Raw genomic sequence first — 21186 nt, 5'->3', positions numbered from 1 at the left:
GGACCCGGGCCGCCGCCGCCGCCACCCCCCGCAGCGCGGCGCCGCCGCCGCCGCCGCCATCCCGCCGCACGGAGGCCGCCGCGTTGGCCGCGCCCCTTCCGCTCCCCGCGGAGGGCGGCGGCGGCTGTCGTGGGCGAACGGCGGCGGCGCGGGGCGGAGCCGCTGCCTCGCGCGAGCCTGCGCCGCCCCCGTGGCCGGCGGGTAGCGGCCCGGCCAAGGGCCCCGGCAGCGGGCGAAGCGCAGCCGCCGCGGAGCGCCGCCGCCCGCCGCGGGCTCCCTGCCGCCGCCGCCGCCCCACCGCGCGCTGGCGGGGCGCCGCCATGGAGGGGATCAGGTAACGGCCCGGGGGGCGGGAGGGGACCCCGTGGGGGCCGGCCCGCCGCAGCCGCTGCGCGTTCCCGTTCCCGCGAGGGGGGCCAGGGGGAGCAGCGGCGGCCCCCGCGGTGAGGGTGGGGGGCGGGCTTCGGCTTCCTGCGGAGGCGCCGCGGGAAGCGCGTCCCCGCCGTCCCGCCGGGGCAGCGCCGTCGCCGCCCTGCTGCTCCGCGCGCGGTGTGTCACCGCGCTTGGCCTCGCTCCGGCTGCAGGCGGTTAAAAATAAAGACACCGTTCCCGCCCCGGCAAAACCCCTCGCGGATGGCCCGCCGTGCGCCGAGGTGTCGCAGGCGGCGGCGCCGGGGACAGAAGGGCTCCGGCAGCGTGAGCCGAAGCGCCGTGTAATAAGCAGGGTTGAACTGCCCCAAACCCAAGGTTGCGGTCCGCTCCGCAGCGGCGGTGCGGTGTGCGCACGCTGGGTCAGAGTGGCTGCGATCAGGCCTTCGGGACTGCCGTCCGCCTTTTCATCCGTCGCGCGTGTGTAATTGCTAAGTGCTTGGTAAGCGACAGCTCTTTGCCTGCAGATGTGAGGACCTTATTCTCCCCTGTGTGTCTGAACTCGATGTGGTCTGAGGAGTGTTTTGATTCGGACGCTGCTGGTAGTCCATTTTTTTTTCAGAAAAGCCAAAAATTAACAGTTTTCTGACAGATTCAGAGGTCCGCTAAGTCTGGAGCTAACACAGAGCAATCAGAAGGTCAGGAAGGCCATGAGAAGCATCCCTCCCTCATTGCTCCCGCAGCAGGTAGGAGAGATGGAAGCAGAGTTTCTTCTTTCCTGCCGGCCCTGCCCATTTCTGCATTCATATTAGTGGAACTGAGTGTTTAACTGGAAGGGCTCCAGAAAGAGAACTTGAGTCAAAATGCAAGGCTCCAAGAATTCACATGCACTAAGATTCAGCTGTTCATCTCATACTCAATTGTTTGTCTGGGCAAACTCTCAAAGTTTAAAAGGAAGCCGCTTACTATTAACCTAAATCTGTAATAATTGCTCATATATTCAAAAACAGTAGTTCAAAGTCCAACGTTTTGTATGTCAGAGCTGTTTGTACTATCCTTAATCCTAACCACTCTTGAACAGGACTTCCATCATCTAATCATTCAGCAGGCCTTTGCTGAACACACATAAGAGTTCTCATTTTCTGCTCTTTCTAGTGTCCAGGATGAGGCTGTGGACAAAAGCCGGTTTAAGGAATGCAACCAGATTGCTTTTTACAGGTAAGGGGAAGGATTGTAGTGTATGTAATCATAATCTGCTATTTTCAGGATGCACTTTTCAAAGTGAGCATTCCACTTACTTTTAAACATGCGGTAATCAGCATATTTTAAAGGAGCAGAAAAGCTAAGGTGGAATCTTGTATCCAAAACCTCTTCTCTTAAAATTCCCAGAGTTGTCAGTCCTCTCATCTGACAAAGCCCCTGCCATATTTTAATTCTAGATAGAATCAAAAGGAACTCATTTTCTTGACTTTGAATATAGGGAATTCAAAATGATAGAACTCTCAAGAGAGAGAGTCTTCCAAAATTTCTGCCATTTGTTCTCAAAGCTTTCTGACAATAAATTAAAAGATTATGCTGCAGTTGAGCAAGTATCTTATCCAGAATTCAGTATCAAACATAAACTGATTACTCTGTTCAAGCTAGTCTTGACCTAAATGCTCCTTTCTTGTCACATTTCTAACTGAGATATATCTCCCTTTTTTTTCCCCTTCCATCCTCCATTGTCTTCTGTGTTTCCCAGGTAAAAGGAATGATTGCCTAGTGGCACACCAATTAGCCATTGACATACTGGGTTACAATTTCAGACATTTGCTTCTATCCTGCTGAAAATTACATTCAAAAGTCCAAAACACCACTTTGCCAATGGGAGCATGACTCCCTCTTTCTGTATCATCTGTCTTTAGCCTATCGTCATTTTAATGCAACAAATCTAATTTCTCAACAGGATCTTTCCGTTGTTGGCAAGCATCAGATACTGTTAAAAAAAATCCTGTATCTGCCTACATTTGTGCAATATATATTTTCAAGGAAACAAAGTCAGTTTACCAGTAAAGAAACTTCCCCTTAATGTAGCAACAGAGTGTTGCATTCAAATAGTTTGTAGAACCTTAGTTTAGCAAGAAGCATTCTCCGAACAGTGGAGAAAGTCTTTAATTCAAGTACTCTGTCCTCAAAACAACACCAGGGCTTAAAGCTTCAGTGAAAACTTACAGCAGCCCATCCAGACTTTGGCCATTTTCCTTTTTTCAGTTCTTTCTTTTGCTTTGACAGCCCAAGCAGTAGGTGTGGCAAGGCAAAGTGCTTTTTTGGATCTGCAGGCTCCAGAGTATCCCTTGAAGAGGAATATGCTGGAGTGCATGTCCAGGCAGTTAAAAATTACAAACGCAAATTGCTTCATCACCACAGAATGTAAAAGCTGTTCATGAGAGTGCTGCAAACCAGGCTTCATATGCTTTCATATGCTGCTGCATATGAAAGGAAGTGAAAATGTTTTATTCAGCTGGAGTCTTAGAAAGAAGCAGAATGTAACTGGACAACTTAGTATTTAACTAGTCACTTGAATTAAACCTGTTACTGTTTAAAAAAACAAACAACACATAGGGTGGTGATGGGTTGCTAAACTCCTGTGTTTCATATCTCGTTCATATATAAATATGTTCATGTATGTGTGCTCAGAACCATATGCCCTCTCTTTCCCCTTTTCTTGAAGCACTGATAATGCTAGTATTTGAAAAAACTCAAGTCAAAATTATTAAGTAAACATTTCTTATCTGGTATAGTGTCCTGATGTGTGGTTTAAGCTGCAACAATTAGAAAGATCAAAAATACTTTTTTGTCTTGACAGACGTCAGAAAATTCTACATCCTGGAAAATCCTCGTATAAAGCGTTGTTGGATTCAGTTGCATTAAGTGATGACAATGTCAAATTCCAAATTATTCATGAGGAGAATAAGGTGAGATCTCATTTTCGTAAGAAAGTATTTACACTTACTGCCTCATAAAGGGAGTATAAACACACCATGGAGTATAAACACACCATTTTGATAGGTCTCACTTATTATAAGAGAGTTTCCAGAAGTAGCAGTGAATATTAGCAAATGGTCTGATAATACTTGAGGTCCTTCAGTAGTAGTTTTTTATGATATGATGCAAAGTATCAGTATAAAGATATCATTTCTGGTCAATACTTTTCTGACAATTTGAGACTATTCAAGGAGACCAGATATTTTAATAAAAAAAAATCTTTAATGGCTCTATGAAAAATCTGAACAGATTTTTTTTTCTGAAAAAAATATTTTTAATTCAGAGTTTTCTGCACTATTCCAAAACAGTAAATTCTATTTGCTTAATGGATTAAGAACTTAAGTACTTTTCAGCACCTCCTAACCATGCCTGCATATTCCTGTGTTTGCTCAAAAGCAGCTTTTCGGGAGAAAAAAGTCTTTCTCATCCCTAGATAGATTCACTGTTAAGAAGACAGCCTTGGAAGAGGAGTGTCTCCCATTTCTCTGAAGTGTAACAGCTAACACAGTTTCCCAGGGAATGGATAGCCTAAACCTGCCTTAGATCATGAGAGTTTGGAACTATAGCATTCCCATTCCGTGCTCTAACCATCACATGAGAGAGACTGCATGAATTTTCTGTTTCTCTTGGTGATCCCGACCTTTCTGCAATCAGCACAGAAAAAGCAGCCTATTTTTTGCCTAGACTTTAAGGTACTCAGAAAAGAGGTGAAAAACTAAAGACACTTGTTTAAAGATACTGTAGTGTAAAATATTTCCTAGGGGGTGGGATTTGGAACTCAAATTTCTTCTCTCTTGCCTGCTCTCTGTCTGGCCTCACAGTTCTTTCATCCCCTGGAAGAGAACAGGACTAATTGGCTTCCAGGTGAAGGGAAAAGATACCAGGCCAAATTTCTTTAGTCAATTCTGTGTTTCACAGGAGGAAAGACTAAGAAAGAAGAAATCAGGAAAAACCTTAATTCTTGCACAGAGATCCCTAGGAGAAGAAAAAAGATCATTTTTTATGAGTTAGAACAGTGACTTCACGATTCCCCAAACTGTAAAACAGCAGGTAATATATCTTGGTGGATAGAGTACTATTATGCATTTTCTTCGGGTGTCTTTCTGACACAGTTCGTCAGTATCTGAGTAGTACTCTTCTCTTACATTGACAGCATAGTAGTAAAAGTTTCCAAGCTTCAAGATTAGTGTTTTCCTTACTGTTTGTGGGAAGAGCTGCAAAATGCTAGGCAAGAGAGTCCACTTAAAAAGAGTTGCTTCTTCAACGCAGAGAAGTAGAAGTAGCTGATGTAAATTCAGACGGATGATGATTGTTACTCTGCAGTACTAACGTGCATTAAATAAGAAAGCAGACATGCTTTTGTTTTCAGACAGGAAGTGTCTGATGACTTTGAGTTGAGAAGTAAATTGTTTTTCTTTTTATTGCCAGTGTACCTGTTTGCTTCTAGGTTCTTCTAAAAGTAGAAATTTGTGAAATAGAGGGCAACATTTTCAGGCTTAAAATTAATGAGGCAGCTCCTCTCAGAGCAAGGTATGAAGTTCCTGATGTTCTCATAAAGGAACCTACCACCCACAGGTAAGTGATGGGAGATGATTTAGCATATCAGTACCTTATAGAGCTTCACTTTCAAAGATGCGCTCCCTCTCATTTGTGTTGAACTTACAGTTGTGTCTCACATACCAAGAAGTTACAGAGAGAGAAAATAAAAATGCGTGTGATTAATTTGTTTTCAAAAATTAATGTTAAATACAAAAGAGAAAGTTTATTCATGTATATCAGAAACTTGCAGTTATTTGTCATGGCCAAAAATAGCCTACCAGTTATGATGCATCATTTTATCTAAGTATTACCTGTTAATGTGAAATAAATGCGAACTTTGGAAAATGTTTAAGGCAGTTCTGTAGCCACCTATTGCATTGTGAAATGGAGCCTGAACACAGAATGTATTTGGGGGTCTTTGCCTCAACATGAGCCTTTATACTATATGCAGATATTCTTGGCTGATATTTTGTTTCAGTTTGATATTTAGCTACAATAGGTTTCACATGTTGCTGACTTATGTAAAACTGTGGTTGTTTTTCATTTGCAGACTCTCTATATTCCATAAGGAGGCAGATATTTTGGTGCTGAAAAGTGTTAATGAGGAATACAAGCTTCAGGTCACAGCAAACCCCTTCCAGATTGAGCTACAGTCCAAGGATGAGATTGTTCTGAGCATTAATTCCAATGGGTTATTATATTTTGAGCACCTACAACCACCTCCCAGTGATAGGTATAGTATCTTTGTATTCCACCATATGTCTAATTAGTGCTATAGCTGAAGATAAGCAGTTCTGTGGAACTGTGATTTCTGTGGTGGAAGCCCTGACACCTTGAAACCTGACATCCCTTTTTCCTCGTGTCAGTAAGCAGTGAAATTTTAACAAATGAATTCTAAGTCAATTAATTGCAGGCAGTTTGAAACCCTTACAGCAGCCATGTGCTCATGCTAACCTCATTTAAGAGCCAATTCTCTAGGACACTTAGAGTGTTCATGTTCTGTTGTCTTTCTTGGGAGTCAGTGATGGCAACATGATGAGGTTTTCAGTTTTGTCTCCTCTTTGTTTATGACTAAATTGCTCCTTAAGGAAGTTTTGTTCCCTTTATAATGTGTCATATAGTTGCAACAGTTTACAGGCCAGTCCCACTGCGTGGCATTAAGAGGATGAGAAACCACAGTGCAGGACATTTATCAAGACTCGGAAAATAGCAGACAGCTTTCTCCTCAAGAAAATTGCTTCAAAAATTTTAATGTACAGAGCAGAAGAAGAATGACCGGAGGATCTTCTGGGTGGGTTAAATGCTGACACAGAAGAAAAATGTGAAAGCCCAAGGAATCAACATAAATATAGAATGAATTTTTTTTTGACATTGACTATTAAAATTTGACTATTAAGATTAGATAATTAAAGCTCTCAACTGTGATACTAGTTTTCAAAATAGTAACCAAAAACTGCTATATAATGCATAATGCTTTATGAATTGTCTACTTGAAATCTTCCCTTACATTGTCAATAAAATGTTTATTTCTATGTATTTGTTTTCACTAGGAAAACTACAGCAGAAAACAAGGAGGAGACAGCAAGTGACTCCTCTAAGGTAACCTATGCTTACTCTGTGATTCTAGCATGAATATATTATAGAAAAAATAATTCGTTCATTAGAATCACCTGCTCATGATTTCTTCTGGTAATGTGCTTACAAACAGCCAAATAGAAGGCCAGCCATACCTAAAATGCAACAGATAGCAGTGACTTCATCTTTATCATAACCCCAAAATGCAGTGATTTTTTTTTCTTTTTTTTGGAGCTTATTACAGTGTGCTGTGGGCTTTCTAGTCATTTTTTCACAGGAGAGATGAATGTGGTTGAGGGTCCCACATCAGGTGTTCCATGTATGTGTGTTCCTGTATAGCTGATAAAACTTTTTCTTAGTCTAAGTATTTTTTATTGACTTTCTAAAAGGATCTGGATTTCAGATTGAGATATTTTGCCAAATTTGTAATTGAGTTAAAGTTTGTTTGTGTTGTAAGGGCTGCAGAAAGCATCAGGTAGATCTGGCTCTTCTTTAGATTATTTTTCTTCTGTTCTTGATCTCTGTTCTTTAATTTGGAGCAGATGCATAACAGGGAGCTTCATGATGATACTTGCTCATTTTCAAATTCCCTTTTCATTGCAGAGATGATTTGAAAAAAAAAATAAAAGAACTGTTTTATAACCAGTCCAAAGATATGTTTCCACATATGTCCATGCCTACTACAATTATAAGATTCTCTGTGAAAAAGGACCTGGTCTTGGCAGTGCATAAAGACACATACCATTTTTCTCAGTTGACTGAGTTATACCCATGATGTAATTTTAGTCTCTTCGTGAGCAGATGGCTATTACTCTACCATGCTGTTATAAATGGCAGAAGCTACGCTACCTGCAGCATACTTGCATCTGAACTCTAGGTTCTGCTGCAGAGTGTGCTTGCTCTGAGGCAGTCACACTGCTGGCCAGGCCATGTCCACTTATTCTGGAATAAAATTAGAAAAGAAAAGTAGGAAAGACACCGCAGACAGTTGAAATTTAAGGACAATGAATAGCAGGGCACAGGACACAATTTGAGGGAGGCTAAATGTATCAGGTATACAAGTAGGACTCTGGAGAGTCTACAGAGCTTGTTTGTTGTCTGACTTACAGTTTGGGAAGGAAGGGAGTTGGCTTCTTTTTTTGTATAGATTTTTCTATGTGGTTCCAACATCTCCCATCATAAATCACACTGAAATTTCGTAAGTATATTAAGAGTTCAGGAATGCAGTTATTACTTTTGTGCTGTCTTCTGCTGCAGCAGAGTGCTCTTGCTCTCCACTAGCATGTCAGTTCTTCGGTGTAACATTCATGCAGCAGAATCCGAATTGCATTTTGTATTCATGTATATTAGCCATATTTGGCAAATAATCAGTTAATCATGTATAAATCTCATGTAAGTAAAGATGTTTTGCTTAGAAATATATGGCCTGAGCAGCTGCATTTCCTAGGCTTATGTATTTTTATTTATGTAGGAGAAACAAGAGGATCTAGGACTCTGGCAAGAGAAATTCGGCAGTTTTATAGACATCAAAGCCCATGGTGAGTCTTGATCTCATTCTGAAAACAGCTTTATTGTTTTGTGTATACCTGTGTGCGTTCATATTTCTGCCTGCTTTCTGTTTAGCTACTTAATGTTTACCAGTACCTCTCCTCTATCCTTCTTTTAAATTGTCTATCAGTTACCACGTATTTGTAACAAATTTGATGAAGGTACTGGAAGAATCTGTTAGGTATCTAGTCAGGAGGGAACACATTAAATGTGACACATTTCATCAGAGAGGGATATGTCTCATTCTTCACACAGCATGACCCTGTCTGGAGTGGGTGAATGGTATATAACTTACTCTTTTTTTTTAAATATCAGCACATAACATTGATTTCACCTGTAGCTTATTCTCATGACACATCAGACATCATGATATCCAAGCATTAATAATTATTACAGGGAAATGTAGGGGAATACAAAAGGAAATACTGAGTAGATGTAAGTAATAATAATAATAATGAGTGGTTTAGAAACCTGTAGGTCAGTAGCTCAAATACAGTTTAAACTATTAAAGACCGGAAGTCATTACCATCTGCTGTCTGTCTGGTTGTGTTCTGCATGAGTTGAGTTGGTTAACTCCATTTATTACCTCTATCATACAACCTTTTTTAGCAGCCAGCGCTGCCTGACAGCTGCTGTAAACACAGCAAAGTCTGAAAGAGCTTTCAGACCCTAGTCTGAAAGTAAGGGTTTCTTCAGTTTGCAGTCAAGGCATGCAAATGGAAGAAGCTGTCACTGTTGTGCATGTTGTGTCTGATGAATTAGGCCAATGTCATAGATTCACTGCCTTCTCTCTGTTGGGGGAATAAAGTCCATTTGGTGAAGTTCTGATCCTGGAGCCACTGCTGGTCAGTCTGGAGGGTCTCTGGTCACATGCCAGAAGCTGATCTGGATTCAGTAGTGTGAAAAGATGATTTCACTGACAGAGGCACTTGTGCATCTTGCTCTTTTAGCTGAGGCTGAAGAGAGGAGTGTTAGAAAACAGGCGACTGACTCTAACATCCATCCTGCTGTACCACTGTGCAGCTCAGCTTGGCTTATAGGTAGTGGGTTACAGACAGGAAATAAATATAAAGAGTTTTACTGCATAGTAAAGAAGTGACCCACTATTACATGTTTTTCCATTAAACTAATTCATTTTACCTTCTTAAGAAGATAAGGAGTACAGTACATAAGTAATAATGAATGTGAACTTGAAGTGTGAAAAAACTGCTTACTAAAACTCTTTAAATTATTATTATTTTTCATTACATTTAGGTTATTCTGCTCTGTTGCTTTCATCTAAGGCTGAGAATGGAACTCTGTGCTCTTGTGTTTTCATTTAAATAGTCTTTTCTTACTCCCATAGGCCCTAGTTCTGTAGGCATGGATTTCTCTTTACATGGATTTGAACATACTTATGGAATACCACAACATACAGAAACACTCCTTCTCAAAAACACCAGGTAAAGAGGTGGCAGACTGCTAATAAAGGTATTGTTGCTTTTGCAAAAAGCTGTAATGCTATCTGAAGGATTTAATAAAAACAGCAGTTTGGGATATGTTTATCCTATCTAGTGTGCCTTTTAGTTCAAAGTTAGTAGCATGCTAAGTCATAGCCTCTGTCCCTGTGGACTCAACTGATCCACTTCCCACTCTGTAGTTTAATGAATGATCCTTTCTGTTCTCTCTCTGTTTTCCATGTAGTTTTTTTTCAGAATTGCAAAATGAATTGCATTTAAACAGAACATATATTATTGAAAATCTTAAACGAGCAGCTGCATTAGGACTTCATGTATTTCAAGGGGATAGAAGAATTCAGGATTCATAAGTTAGAGCCTAGAGCGAATGAGCAGTAGTTTCACTGGCATTTGATTTAGCCAGCTAGGACCAAAGCAAAGAAGCGATAATCTAGGTTGTCTTCACTTCAGCTCTGGATGATAAACGATAGACCACAATACAGAATGTTCACTGAGTTTGGCAGAACTAAAGCTAAAATTGGCTAGTGCAGGATGCTTACATATGACACATCTGTTTGTTTGTTCCAGTGATGGTGATGCCTACCGGCTTTATAATTTGGATATTTTTGGCCATAAGATACATGACAAAATAGGCATTTATGGTTCCGTGCCCTTTCTCTTAGCCCACAAGCCTAACAGAACTTCTGGGATCTTCTGGCTGAACTCTTCAGAAACACTGGTGGATATTAGCACAAAGGCAGTAGCTGAGGTGAGAGTTGCCCATGGCCCACAGAATTTAATAGTGAAAGAAAGCACCTCAGGACAGGACCAGCAGCAGCATGACAGAATCATTAGAGATAAATCGTCTTCCTCCTAACAAAGAATTGTCAATCTTTTGTTCATTTCTCCTGCATTTATTTTGTTAAGCCTTTGAAAAGAACAAAATGAATTCTTTCAAATGCCAAGTTATAGGTTTTATGTTTTGACAGGTGTACAAGAGGTAGCAGAGAGGACATATGCAACACTAGAGCAGAAAAGTCTACACAAGTGGATGTAGCAGGCAGAAAAAAAGGCTAAGAAAAATCATAATTCTCTTTTGTTTTGAGGAATATTTTGGAAATTTTAAGTTCTTGTCATTGCCACTCATTTCTCCTCAGCTGACATATTTTTTCTGTGGAGTGCAATTGACTTTCAAGAAATATACAAAGAATTCAGGAGATAAGCTCAGCTCCTGAAGTACAAATATATGAATTCTGCTGAAAATGAAATAATGAAAAAAATCCTGCTTTATTCCAATACTTAATTATATGGTTTAAATTATTCATTTTTTTATTACTTCTGAGTGATTTTAAAGCTCAGGCAGACAGGGCATAGTTTTTAAGCAGGTTACAGAAAATATTTTAATTACTGTGCTCCTCATCCATTTTTTCTTATTAACTCTAAATCTGTATTTTGTGTATGCATTATGCAAGACAAAAGGTTGGCGAAGAATATATAGTAAACTTTCAGCACAATATATGTAACAGTTAGAATTCTTTGTGTTTCCATCTTTGCTCTGTATCTTCATTGAACAAAGATTTGATAGATTCAGCTTTAATATGGTTCTCTTCAAAGCATGTGCCCTCCAGATCCACTGCAGAGACTGCTAAGCAGAGGGTACTGCCTCAAACTGATGTGCGCTGGATGTCAGAGAGTGGGATCATTGATGTTTTCCTGCTGATGGGACCCACTGCTTTTGATGTCTTCAAGCAGTTTGCACAGCTGACAGGTACTAGCTCACATAATTGAAGAGAGAGTACGGCACATTAGATGAGGAGATTCTCTGAGGAACACGCTGTATCGGCAAGTAGTTCAATGTTTGCCTACCCCATTGTGTGTGGTAGGCCAGTTGTTCTGAAATTGCAGTTTGCAGAGCAAAGGCTGATGCTTTATGAAAATGGGCTTTCAGCCTTGTTTTCATAGCATCTGCAGCTGGCCAAACATCTAGTTGAGAAGCCAGCATAGTTATTCTGAAACTGCTCTGTTAGAGGAACAGAGGAAACACTGGGGATTAGAGCTCCTGGTCGTGGTCAACGCAGGCTGTCTTATGATCAGAAAAGACTGAAATTATGGAGGGATAGATAATGGAGAGTAGAGAAAGAAGGAAGAAGACATGGCTGTTCAGTGTGTCTGTTACAGGAGGGAACAAAAGTGCCCTGGAGATAAATGCCAGGAGAAGAAAAGAAGCAAGAGGTATGGGAAGAGAATAAAAAAATGGAGGAAAAAGACGTAACATTTTATAAAAGCAGAATTCTTCATATTCTAAACAGAATGAAAAACTCAGAAATATCCCTGGTAGTGTGTTAGCAATGATAGCATTTTCTACATAGATTTTATGGAGACAATGTGGTTCAGCTGAACAGGAATAGGAAGGTAAGCAGATCACAAAAGGATCTTGCCAAGCTGAAGTGCACACAGTGGAAAAAATCCTTGCCCCTGTTGGCATACAGATACATATGTATTTTCTAATTTAAAAATATCTAGACAATTGCAACTCCATGGTTCTCCTTACTGTGGCACCTGTTTGCCTAATTCACTGCTCAGCTTCAAGCAGTCACAATGATGGCATTCTACTGAGTTTGATGTATTTGGTTGTTTGCATTAATGACAGCTAAGTTCGCCCAAAATATTTTTACATTAGAGAAATTTTAAAAATAAAATTGCAATAGTCACTAAAATAACTCTTCAGCGTTGTGGAACAGCAAGTTCTTTCTCACCCTTACATTATCATTTCATCCCTCTCAGCTGTCTCTGGCTGTTGCTGTAATGTTTGTTATGAGCTGTGTACCTTAACTTCAGCAAGGCTTTTGAAACTGTCTCCCATAACATCCTCCTAGATAAGCTCAGAAGTGTAGGTTAGACAAGTAGACAGTGAGGTGGACTGAGAACTGGCTGAAAGGCAGAGCTCAGAGGGTCGTCATCAGTGGCGTGGAGTCTAGCTGGAGGCCTGTGGCTAGGGGCGTCCCCCAGGGCTGAGTACTGGGTCCCATCCTGTTCAACTTCTTCATCAGTGACCTGGCTGAGGGGACAGAGTGCCTCCTCAGCAAGTTTGCTGATGCTACCAAGCTGGGAGGAGTGGCTGATACACCTGAGGGCTGTGCTGCCATTCAGAGAGACCTGGGCAGGCTGGAGAGTTGGGCAGAGAGGAACCTCCTGAGGTTCAACAAGGGCAAGTGCAGAGTCCTGCACCTAGGGAGGAATAACCCTAGGCACCAGGACAAGCTGGGGGCTGACCTTCTGGAAAGCAGCTCTGCAGAGAAGGTCCTGGGAGTGCTGTTGGATGACAAGTTGACCATGAGCCAGGAATGTGCCCTTGTGGCCAGGAAGGCCAATGGTCTCCTCAGGAGCATTAGGAAGGATGTTTCCAGCAGATGAGGGAGGTGATCCTGCCTCTCTACCCAGCCCTGGTTAGGCATCATCTCAAGTTCTGTGTCCAGTTGTGGGCTCCCGAGTACAAGAGAGACATGGAGCTACTGGAGAGAGTCCAGCATAGGGTTACAAAGATGGTCAGAGGGCTGGAGCATCGGCCCTGTGAGGAACAGCTGCGAGAGCTGGGCCTCTTCAGCCTGGGGAAGAGAAGGCTAAGGGGGGGATCTTATCAATGTGTACAAGTACCTGAAGAGAGGGTGTCAAGGGGATGGGGACAAACTTTTTTCAGTTGTCCCATGCGAAAAGACTAGAGGCAACGGGCACAAACTGAACCACAGGAAGTTCTGCTTGAAGGTGAGGGGGAATTTGTTCCCTGTGAGAGTGACAGAGCACTGGCACAGGTTGCCCAGAGAGGCTGTGGAGTGTCCTTCTCTGGACATCTTCAAGGCCTGCCTAGATGCAACCCCGTCTACCATGCTCTAGGTGACCCTGCCTGAGCAGGGAGGTTGGACTAGATGATCTCCAGAGGTCCATTCCAACCTCACTGACTCTGTGATTCTGTGAGCTTATTTCTAGGGTTCAGTCACTTGAGTTTGAAAAATGTGCACTAGGCTCAAACTTAGGCCAGCATTTCCCTACGGCAGACAGTTACATATTAATCATGGCTCTCCAGTTAACTTTTCTGGAGTCTCTGAATAAAATCCTGAATGGCATTAACATGTTATCTTCATTCATATATTCTTCCTAGGCACTCAAGCCCTACCTCCCCTCTTTTCTCTGGGTTACCATCAATGCCGCTGGAATTATGAGGATGAGCAAGATGTCAAGGCAGTAGACGCTGGCTTTGATGAACATGACATTCCTTATGATGTGATATGGCTGGACATTGAGCACACAGATGGGAAGAGGTATTTCACCTGGGATAAGAAAAAATTCCAGAACCCCAAAAGAATGCAGGAACTTCTCAGGAAGCAAAAACGCAAGGTAAATAATATAGCAAGAAGGAAGAAAATATTTCTTTGTAGCGTGAAGATACCCAATCTAGCTTTAAGCAAGGTAGTTCAAGTATTGGAAGGATGAATTAGGTTGTGTTACAGTCTTCCAGTATGCAAGATATTTCATTGACTCCAACTCCTAGTGCCATTATTTTATTCTGTAGTTTGTTCTATACCCTGACCATCAGGCTAGGCTTAACATGTGTGAGGCTCTATCTTACGAAAGCAGCCCTGTCCTGTCATTTATAGACAGCAGAAAATCTTTCAACTTAACATTGTGAACTCTCCCCACTGGTAATTGCTATCCTTGCTGCAACGTCTCTTTTTATTAACAATACATTTTATTTCTTGCATATATTAATTCGGATTTGGCCCTTTATGTTGGTAGGATTGCTTACCATAGACCTTTCTCTTACCATAAAAAATCTTCTCTGGAATTACAGAAAAATGAAAATACACACATTTAAAATCTAAAAGTTGTAGAACTGCTGAATGGTTGAATGCTTTGGCCAAAAGCCAGCAGCCAGAGGAACTGTTGAAATAGCATTCAAGTTTGTTAATAGAAGCTATAGTATTTTTCCAGCCTTACAGCAGAGCAGTTAATGGCAGCAGAAGATAACACTGCAAAATACAATACTTGGATTTTTTTTACTATTACTATTTTTGTTTAGAAATTGTTGCTGACGTGTGTTATACAAACTAAGATATATTTAAAAGTCTCAAGGCAAATAGTCTAAGTCAGGGACATCACTTCAGAAGTCAGTGTATTTTCCCATTAACAGAATACAACAGTGAACTAAATTCAGCTTTCTTCTGAAACAGTGTTTTGTTGATCCTTATTTTAGAGGGCTAAGCATGAATTCATGTCCTTGTAAATTCATTTGTTTTACATAGGTATAGTACAGTATATACAGTATATACAAGCACTGGTAACTGCTTTCTAAAATTAGTAACAGAAGGTATTCTTTACTTGAAATGAACTCTTTTATCTGCCTTTTATCAGATGTGAACTCTTACTGGAGTGCTCTGTACAGTTGATGCTAATGATGCATTTCATTTTCTTATCCTGGCAGCTTGTTGTCATCATAGATCCCCACATTAAGGTTGATCCCACATACACCCTGTATTCACAGGGCAAGGACAAGGGATATTTTGTGAAAGACAGGAATGGACAAGATTTTGAGGGCATTTGTTGGCCAGGTAAAGAACTCTTCTGTCTCTACATTTCAAGTTGTTTATTTTATAAACTTTGCAGGATATTTTAACCAGCACCCATGCAAATAGAATTAATTTCTCACAATCCATGCATACCTTGTGGCTCCATTAGCTTTTGTATGTTCGTGTTCTAATTGTTTCAGCTGTAATACTTGCTTTGCTGCATTTGTTGGCTCTGCAGATAATCCCAGTGTCTAGAGCTAGAAGAGTTGAATTTTTTGAGCAGAACACCCATACCTCCTCCCCAGCTTGTCTTAGGTAACAAAAATCAAGTCTAGTCTGTTGCAGTGAACACATTTGATATAGGCTGGATTAAATTAAATGAACCATAATACAGATGATGCATGAGTTTGAGTGATAATACAGTGATCCTATATGTTATTTCTCATGAGGAGATCTCAAATTACTTTAGAAAGGAGGTTGTTCTCTTTTCTTACATGCTGAAAGTGTGCAATCACAGCAAAGGAATGTCAAAGAATGTGGAAAAAGTCAAGGATGTACTACAACTTCTCATAGTATGTCAGTGATTTAAATATTTCTAATATTTTAATCTGTGTGTGCATATGTATGCACATAGAACTGCAACTGCAGATCTCTCATGGGGCTCAGGACATAGTTTTTCAGCTTTTGAGTGGCACTTTCCTGTTGGAGCTCAGAATACAAGGGATTCTACTCCTCTCTGGCTTCCTGTTCATGTCTGAGCATACTTCAAATTTCTGTCAAAAATCCTTAAACGGTGCTGAGTTTCAGACTTGCAGAGTCTGTATTTGTTGGTCTGCAGAGCGTGGCAAGGGGTATACTGAGTTCTGCGTTGGCTTAGAATTTGTTCCTGAACTTCTGTCTCAGAAACAATAGTAGGCATATCATTGCCGCCCATTGTGGAAAGCATCCTATCTGCTGGCCACTCTATTTAGATAGGAAGACAATACACACTCTTAAAATCAGGTAAATAATTAGAATCTCCCGAATGTGCAGGTTCTTCTTGTTATCTGGATTTCACCAATCCTGAAGTGCGAAAATGGTATGCGGATCAATTTTCCTTCAAAACGTACAAGGTTTGTATTTATTTGCTCCGATCTAAACATCCCAGAAAATCTTAAAATGGGGAAAAGAGAGGAAGAGAGAAGATAAACTACTGGCTAAGCAAGTTGTTGGCTTTTATAGTTGTGTTAGCGTAATGTAGAAGAAAATACCTTGATATGCTGAAGTACTACAGAAGAATATTCTCCACGGCCTTGTCTAAATTAAGAAAGTTTTAACCCATACTCCGCCACTGAAACTGCTCACCTAGTTTTAGCAGTAAAATGTGCAGAGTGGAGGCATTATAGCAACTCATCATCCAACACAGCTGCCCCATTTCCAGCTTTTACTACCTTGACAGTACACAACAAGTGAAGTGGGAATAACAGATTTGAGAGATTACATAGTTATTCCCATCTCAGTGACCTCTGAAATGAATCCTCTGAGGTGTCGGAGGCAACATTGCAGTCCTCACAGTCACATCACCTTGACCTTCCTTCCATCCTGACCTTCCTTCCAGCCTTCTCAACCACTCCTGAAAGTACTTGGCTGAACGCTGCCAGAAACCTCCAATTTTCTTCCCCACATTGAAGTCCTGCTTTGCAGTAGAGGTTGTTAAAATCACTCCTATGATGTGTCAGCTGATATTTCCCACACTGCTTTTCCTATCCAGGTTTTCTCTTCTGACCTTTTCTGATATTTCTTCATGGCTTTTTAATACTTCTCTTTTGATCTTCCTTGCCATTCCACACTCACCAGAAGGTAGGCATAGCAGGCAGCTTTGCCGAGCTTTGTGAGAATTGCAAAAAATCAAATGATTTTGTGGGCTGCCATCCTGAACAAAAGGCCCACCAAGAGAGAAGGTAGGCCTTCTGGCAGCTTTCAGGTGGCCACTGGAGTGTAATTACTGTGTCCTGCTTGGCTGCTGCTGTTTCTACACATAGCTCAGGCTATGAGATGAACCACTCACTAGTGATGAACACGGTATGTCATGGCAGCAGGTTTGTTATGTCTCAATTGCAATCCTGTGTCTTAGGGGTCAACTAATATCCTCTTTGTGTGGAATGACATGAATGAGCCTTCGGTCTTCAGAGGGGCAGAGCTAACAATGCAGAAGGATGCTGTGCACTACAGCAGCTGGGAGCACCGGGAAGTTCACAACCTTTATGGATTTTACCAAGTAAGAGTGTCTGGAGACACAAATCAGCAGTTATCCTCATGCATTGTATCTGTTGTGGTGAGGATTGTATTTATGCAGCAGTAGGTATTGCACAGTCTCCATCACAGATTGAAAGTCTGTTGTGCTAGTACTACTGTATTTGAAATAAACTGTTCTGTGACTGATCCACAAGACAACACCAAAACATTCCATGCTTCTCTTCTGCAACAGTGTAATGACATTAATTATAACTAGTAATTTATTTTATTTTGCTCACGTATATCCTAGTAAGAATGTGTTCTTTTAATAGTACCTATTATTTGTGGATACATATTTCTTAATTTTCCTGCATTGGAAGGGCTAAAATGGCTGTGTAGCAAATAACCTAATTAGCGAGTTTATCTCCCTGACTTTTATTACCGTGATTTTCAGCAAATGGCAACTGCAGATGGACTCATCAAGCGTTCTTTGGGAAAAGAGAGACCATTTGTCCTCACACGATCTTTTTTTGCTGGATCTCAGAAGTATGGTAAGCAAGAACTAACTACATGCCCTCTCTAGTGCATTGTTTTTTATTAAGCTGGGTGCCTAGTAGTTAAATACACAGGAGGACAGAAAGTATGTTAGAAATACTGAAATTGCTAGCTCATAAGGATGCAGCTCTTCCAAAATCTCAGGAAAGGCTGGCAGAATGTGTATAAGTTAAAGGCAGAATAACAATCTGTGTCCTGTGACACATCACCACCAGCTTTTATTGCATATTTCAGGAGCACATTGCATGAAATAAAATAATTGACAGGAACAGTAGTTCACTACCATTCTTGTCTTTTCTCCTTAACTGCAAGCGTGAGCTGAAGTGTACCCACCACTTGACTGTGTAATTCTGAAACTGGGTATTTCCAGGGGCCGTGTGGACTGGAGACAACACAGCAGAGTGGGAATACTTGAAAATCTCCATTCCAATGCTGCTCACCATCAGCATAGCAGGGATTTCGTTCTGTGGAGGTAAGGTGTTTATCTCTCTCTGAATAGATCACCGGTTTCATCAACTTTGTATCCCGAGATAGGCTTCAACACAGATGGTGAAAAGCTCTGATGCTACAGTGAATTTCCAGACAGTTTTACAGATTAGTCTACTTTCAGAAGTCAACAACTTGGCTCCTTTCTCCACTAAGCCTTTTGTAGTGCTTGTGTCCCACCTGGAGCCAGGATCTGGGTGGTGTTCCATACCATCACTGTGACAGTCCTCTGTCACTGGGGAAGGCACTCACTGAGCTTCCCAAAGCTCTCTGGCAATTTCATTAAAAGATAAATTGTCAAACCAATTTTCTGCTCTTGTTTGGACAAACAGCTGCCCAGCAGCCAGACCACAAGTGCCCCATGAAATGCATGGATTATATGCTGGGAGTATTGGTTAAAGAGGAACTTAAATGTTTTTTCAAAATAATTTCTAAAAATGTGTGGTTTTTTTTTCTTTTTTTTTTATCTGCACAATATCTAGCTGACGTGGGAGGGTTTATTGGAGATCCAGAACCAGAATTACTTGTTCGTTGGTATCAGGCTGGAGCCTACCAGCCCTTCTTCAGAGGTCATTCTAACATGGAGAGCAAACGGCGAGAACCTTGGCTCTTTGGGGAGAAGAACACCCAGATCATCAGGAAAGCTATTAGAGAGCGCTACACCCTCCTGCCCTACTTGTATACGCTGTTCTATCGGGCACACACAGCAGCAGAACCCGTTATGAGGTAAGAGGTTGGTCAGGAAGTTTAGTGATTACCTTCTGCAAGTCACTTGGAGGAAGAAAGTTAAATTACTATCTCTTACTTTCAAGATTGCTATTTAAATACTTACAAAACAAACACAAAAATGACTGAATTCTATTTTCTTGCTTTTTGCAAGCCTCGGTAGGATCCTAGTAGGAAAATTACATATCCTTTTTTTCAAATGAGATTTGGAGCGTACTGATTCAGTAAATACTGCACACGTACAATGTCAGATGTGCTTAAGGTAGTAGAATCCAAACTTCTCCTCATAATGAAGAATATTATCCAGTATTCTGACCCACATTTCAACACACTAGCTAACATACTCTGAACTTGCTGACCTAAAAGCATCAAGGTCATTTTTACCCCATGTGAAAAATATCTGTTATTATTGAAATGTTACTGTTATAAAAGCTTATTTCATGTTGTTAACTTGATTATTTGTCTTTGCAGTATTTCATATTCCTTTAGTAAAAAATCTAGTAATCTAGAGCAGAAGTAAAATTAGAAAATGAACCTTCTGCTGCTCTCTAACCTCTAAAAATGTGTCTCAGGGGAATTGAATGCAACAGTGCTTCCAGAAAAAGATGAATGTAACCAATCTCCTTGGTATTATTGTGTCTTTGAGGTTTCCCTAGACCTGTCCTTTTGCACCATATTTATCTTTACTCATTGTTGAGCAAATACAATATGTCTCTGAAGTTTTAAGAAAGATAAGGCCTTTCTGAAGACAGGAATTGTAGACTGAATTATGAATATGATTTACATTACAAATATAGTGTGTCTGCGTGCACGTTTATAGGTACAGATGCCCCTGATGTATACACTGATACACAGATTGAGCTTCTTTCTTTCTGGAAATGAAGCCTACATTGACCCACAAGGTTAAGTAAAGCAAATATCATGTTGAATTTTCTGCAGTAGCTACATAATTACAGTGAAAACATGGTATTTTACTTACTGAGACAAACAGAGTGGAAAATGTGCCTCATTAGTGAGCAAATAAACAGCAAAGCTGCAGTAAACAACTGGATGCCTGTGTGTGAGCAGGTGGGCAAGCCTTTGTAAGGAAACCCAGCAAATTGCTACAGACCCTGTGCCTGTTAGAATGAGTTATTATTGTTGTAAACTTCCAAACTGAAAAATACAAGGCCTGCTCTGTTACCAGATGGTTATTGCACTACCCTTTTTTGAAAAAGACTAAAATTCAACTTTGGGGTGCAGGTTTTTCAGTCTGTGACCAAGAGGAGACAGCTGCTGTAAAAGCAGAAATGTACTTCTGAGAGCAGGAAGGACTGTCCCTCAAGGACTGGCCAATCAAAGCAGCACTGCTGATAGATGGTAACGCAAAAGGTCATCCATCTCACCTTTGCTAGAAGAAAGGTAGATGTAGCGCAAGTTTGCAAGGAAGGCAAGAGGAAAGAAAGCTGGGCTGTTGGAGGCCAAACCACAAGTATATTGGATTGTCTTAACCAATATTGCACTTAACACGGGCCCTTCAAGGCACAGATAAGGACCCTGCCTACTTAACAATTCTTGACAGCTGTGTCTTATTAGAGGGGGAGAAAATGGAGCCTGAAAAGGCTGCAAACAGCTTGAAGGGAGACCCTACCCTATCCTACCCTACCATATTTTGCTTTCTGCAGGCCTCTCTGGGTAGAGTTTCCAGGGAAAGTAGACACTTTTGGTGTGGAAAATGAGTACATGCTAGGTAAGTAGGTGACTTCTCATTGTCTGGAATTTGAATTAAAATTTTTTGAGGTTGAAGTGTCACATGATAAAAAGAAGGCACAAAAACTCTTCCAGAATTTTTTAAAGGGATGTTATTACTGAATGCTAAACTTGAGACCTCTTTAAAAGACCTGGTTGTCACAGATAAATTGTGAGCACTTTGAAAATTGGAGTCATCTGAGATGCAAAAATAGAGGTCACTCTCACCTAGTCGGTTTTAAAAAAACACAGCCAATATTTTGACCTGAAAGATGGAAATTCACTGTAGCAGCTAAGACCACAGTCTGCTTTGGAAAGACAGCAGCAAACAACTACCATCAGAAGTTGATTACTCTGATATGGCTGGCTGCTGAAGTCAGTGCTTTCAGAAATTAAGCTTAGGAGATGAGCGTATCTGTATGATG

General features: G+C 41.0%; 1 protein-coding gene across 2 annotated transcripts in view; it reads left to right on the top strand.

Annotated features, from left to right (window-relative positions):
* The first annotated feature begins 278 nt into the window (after positions 1-278).
* GANC (glucosidase alpha, neutral C) overlaps positions 279-21186 on the top strand; it is a 31501-nt gene continuing 10593 nt past the window's right edge. For both annotated transcript variants that reach the window (XM_062577384.1, XM_062577385.1), the window contains exons 1-18: positions 279-334; positions 1525-1587; positions 3215-3323; positions 4841-4968; positions 5483-5665; positions 6483-6531; positions 7979-8045; positions 9401-9497; positions 10080-10260; positions 11106-11259; positions 13648-13883; positions 14968-15094; positions 16085-16164; positions 17166-17309; positions 17721-17817; positions 18192-18293; positions 18790-19033; positions 20698-20762. In XM_062577384.1, the coding sequence (XP_062433368.1) occupies positions 321-334; positions 1525-1587; positions 3215-3323; positions 4841-4968; positions 5483-5665; positions 6483-6531; positions 7979-8045; positions 9401-9497; positions 10080-10260; positions 11106-11259; positions 13648-13883; positions 14968-15094; positions 16085-16164; positions 17166-17309; positions 17721-17817; positions 18192-18293; positions 18790-19033; positions 20698-20762 (2140 nt within the window). In that variant the 5' untranslated portion in view covers positions 279-320. The remainder of the gene's footprint in view (positions 335-1524; positions 1588-3214; positions 3324-4840; positions 4969-5482; positions 5666-6482; positions 6532-7978; positions 8046-9400; positions 9498-10079; positions 10261-11105; positions 11260-13647; positions 13884-14967; positions 15095-16084; positions 16165-17165; positions 17310-17720; positions 17818-18191; positions 18294-18789; positions 19034-20697; positions 20763-21186) is intronic.

This window comes from Rhea pennata, chromosome 5, assembly GCF_028389875.1.
Source record: "Rhea pennata isolate bPtePen1 chromosome 5, bPtePen1.pri, whole genome shotgun sequence".
Classification (NCBI taxonomy): Eukaryota; Metazoa; Chordata; class Aves; order Rheiformes; family Rheidae; genus Rhea; species Rhea pennata.
This window is presented reverse-complemented; position numbering and strand designations above follow the sequence as displayed.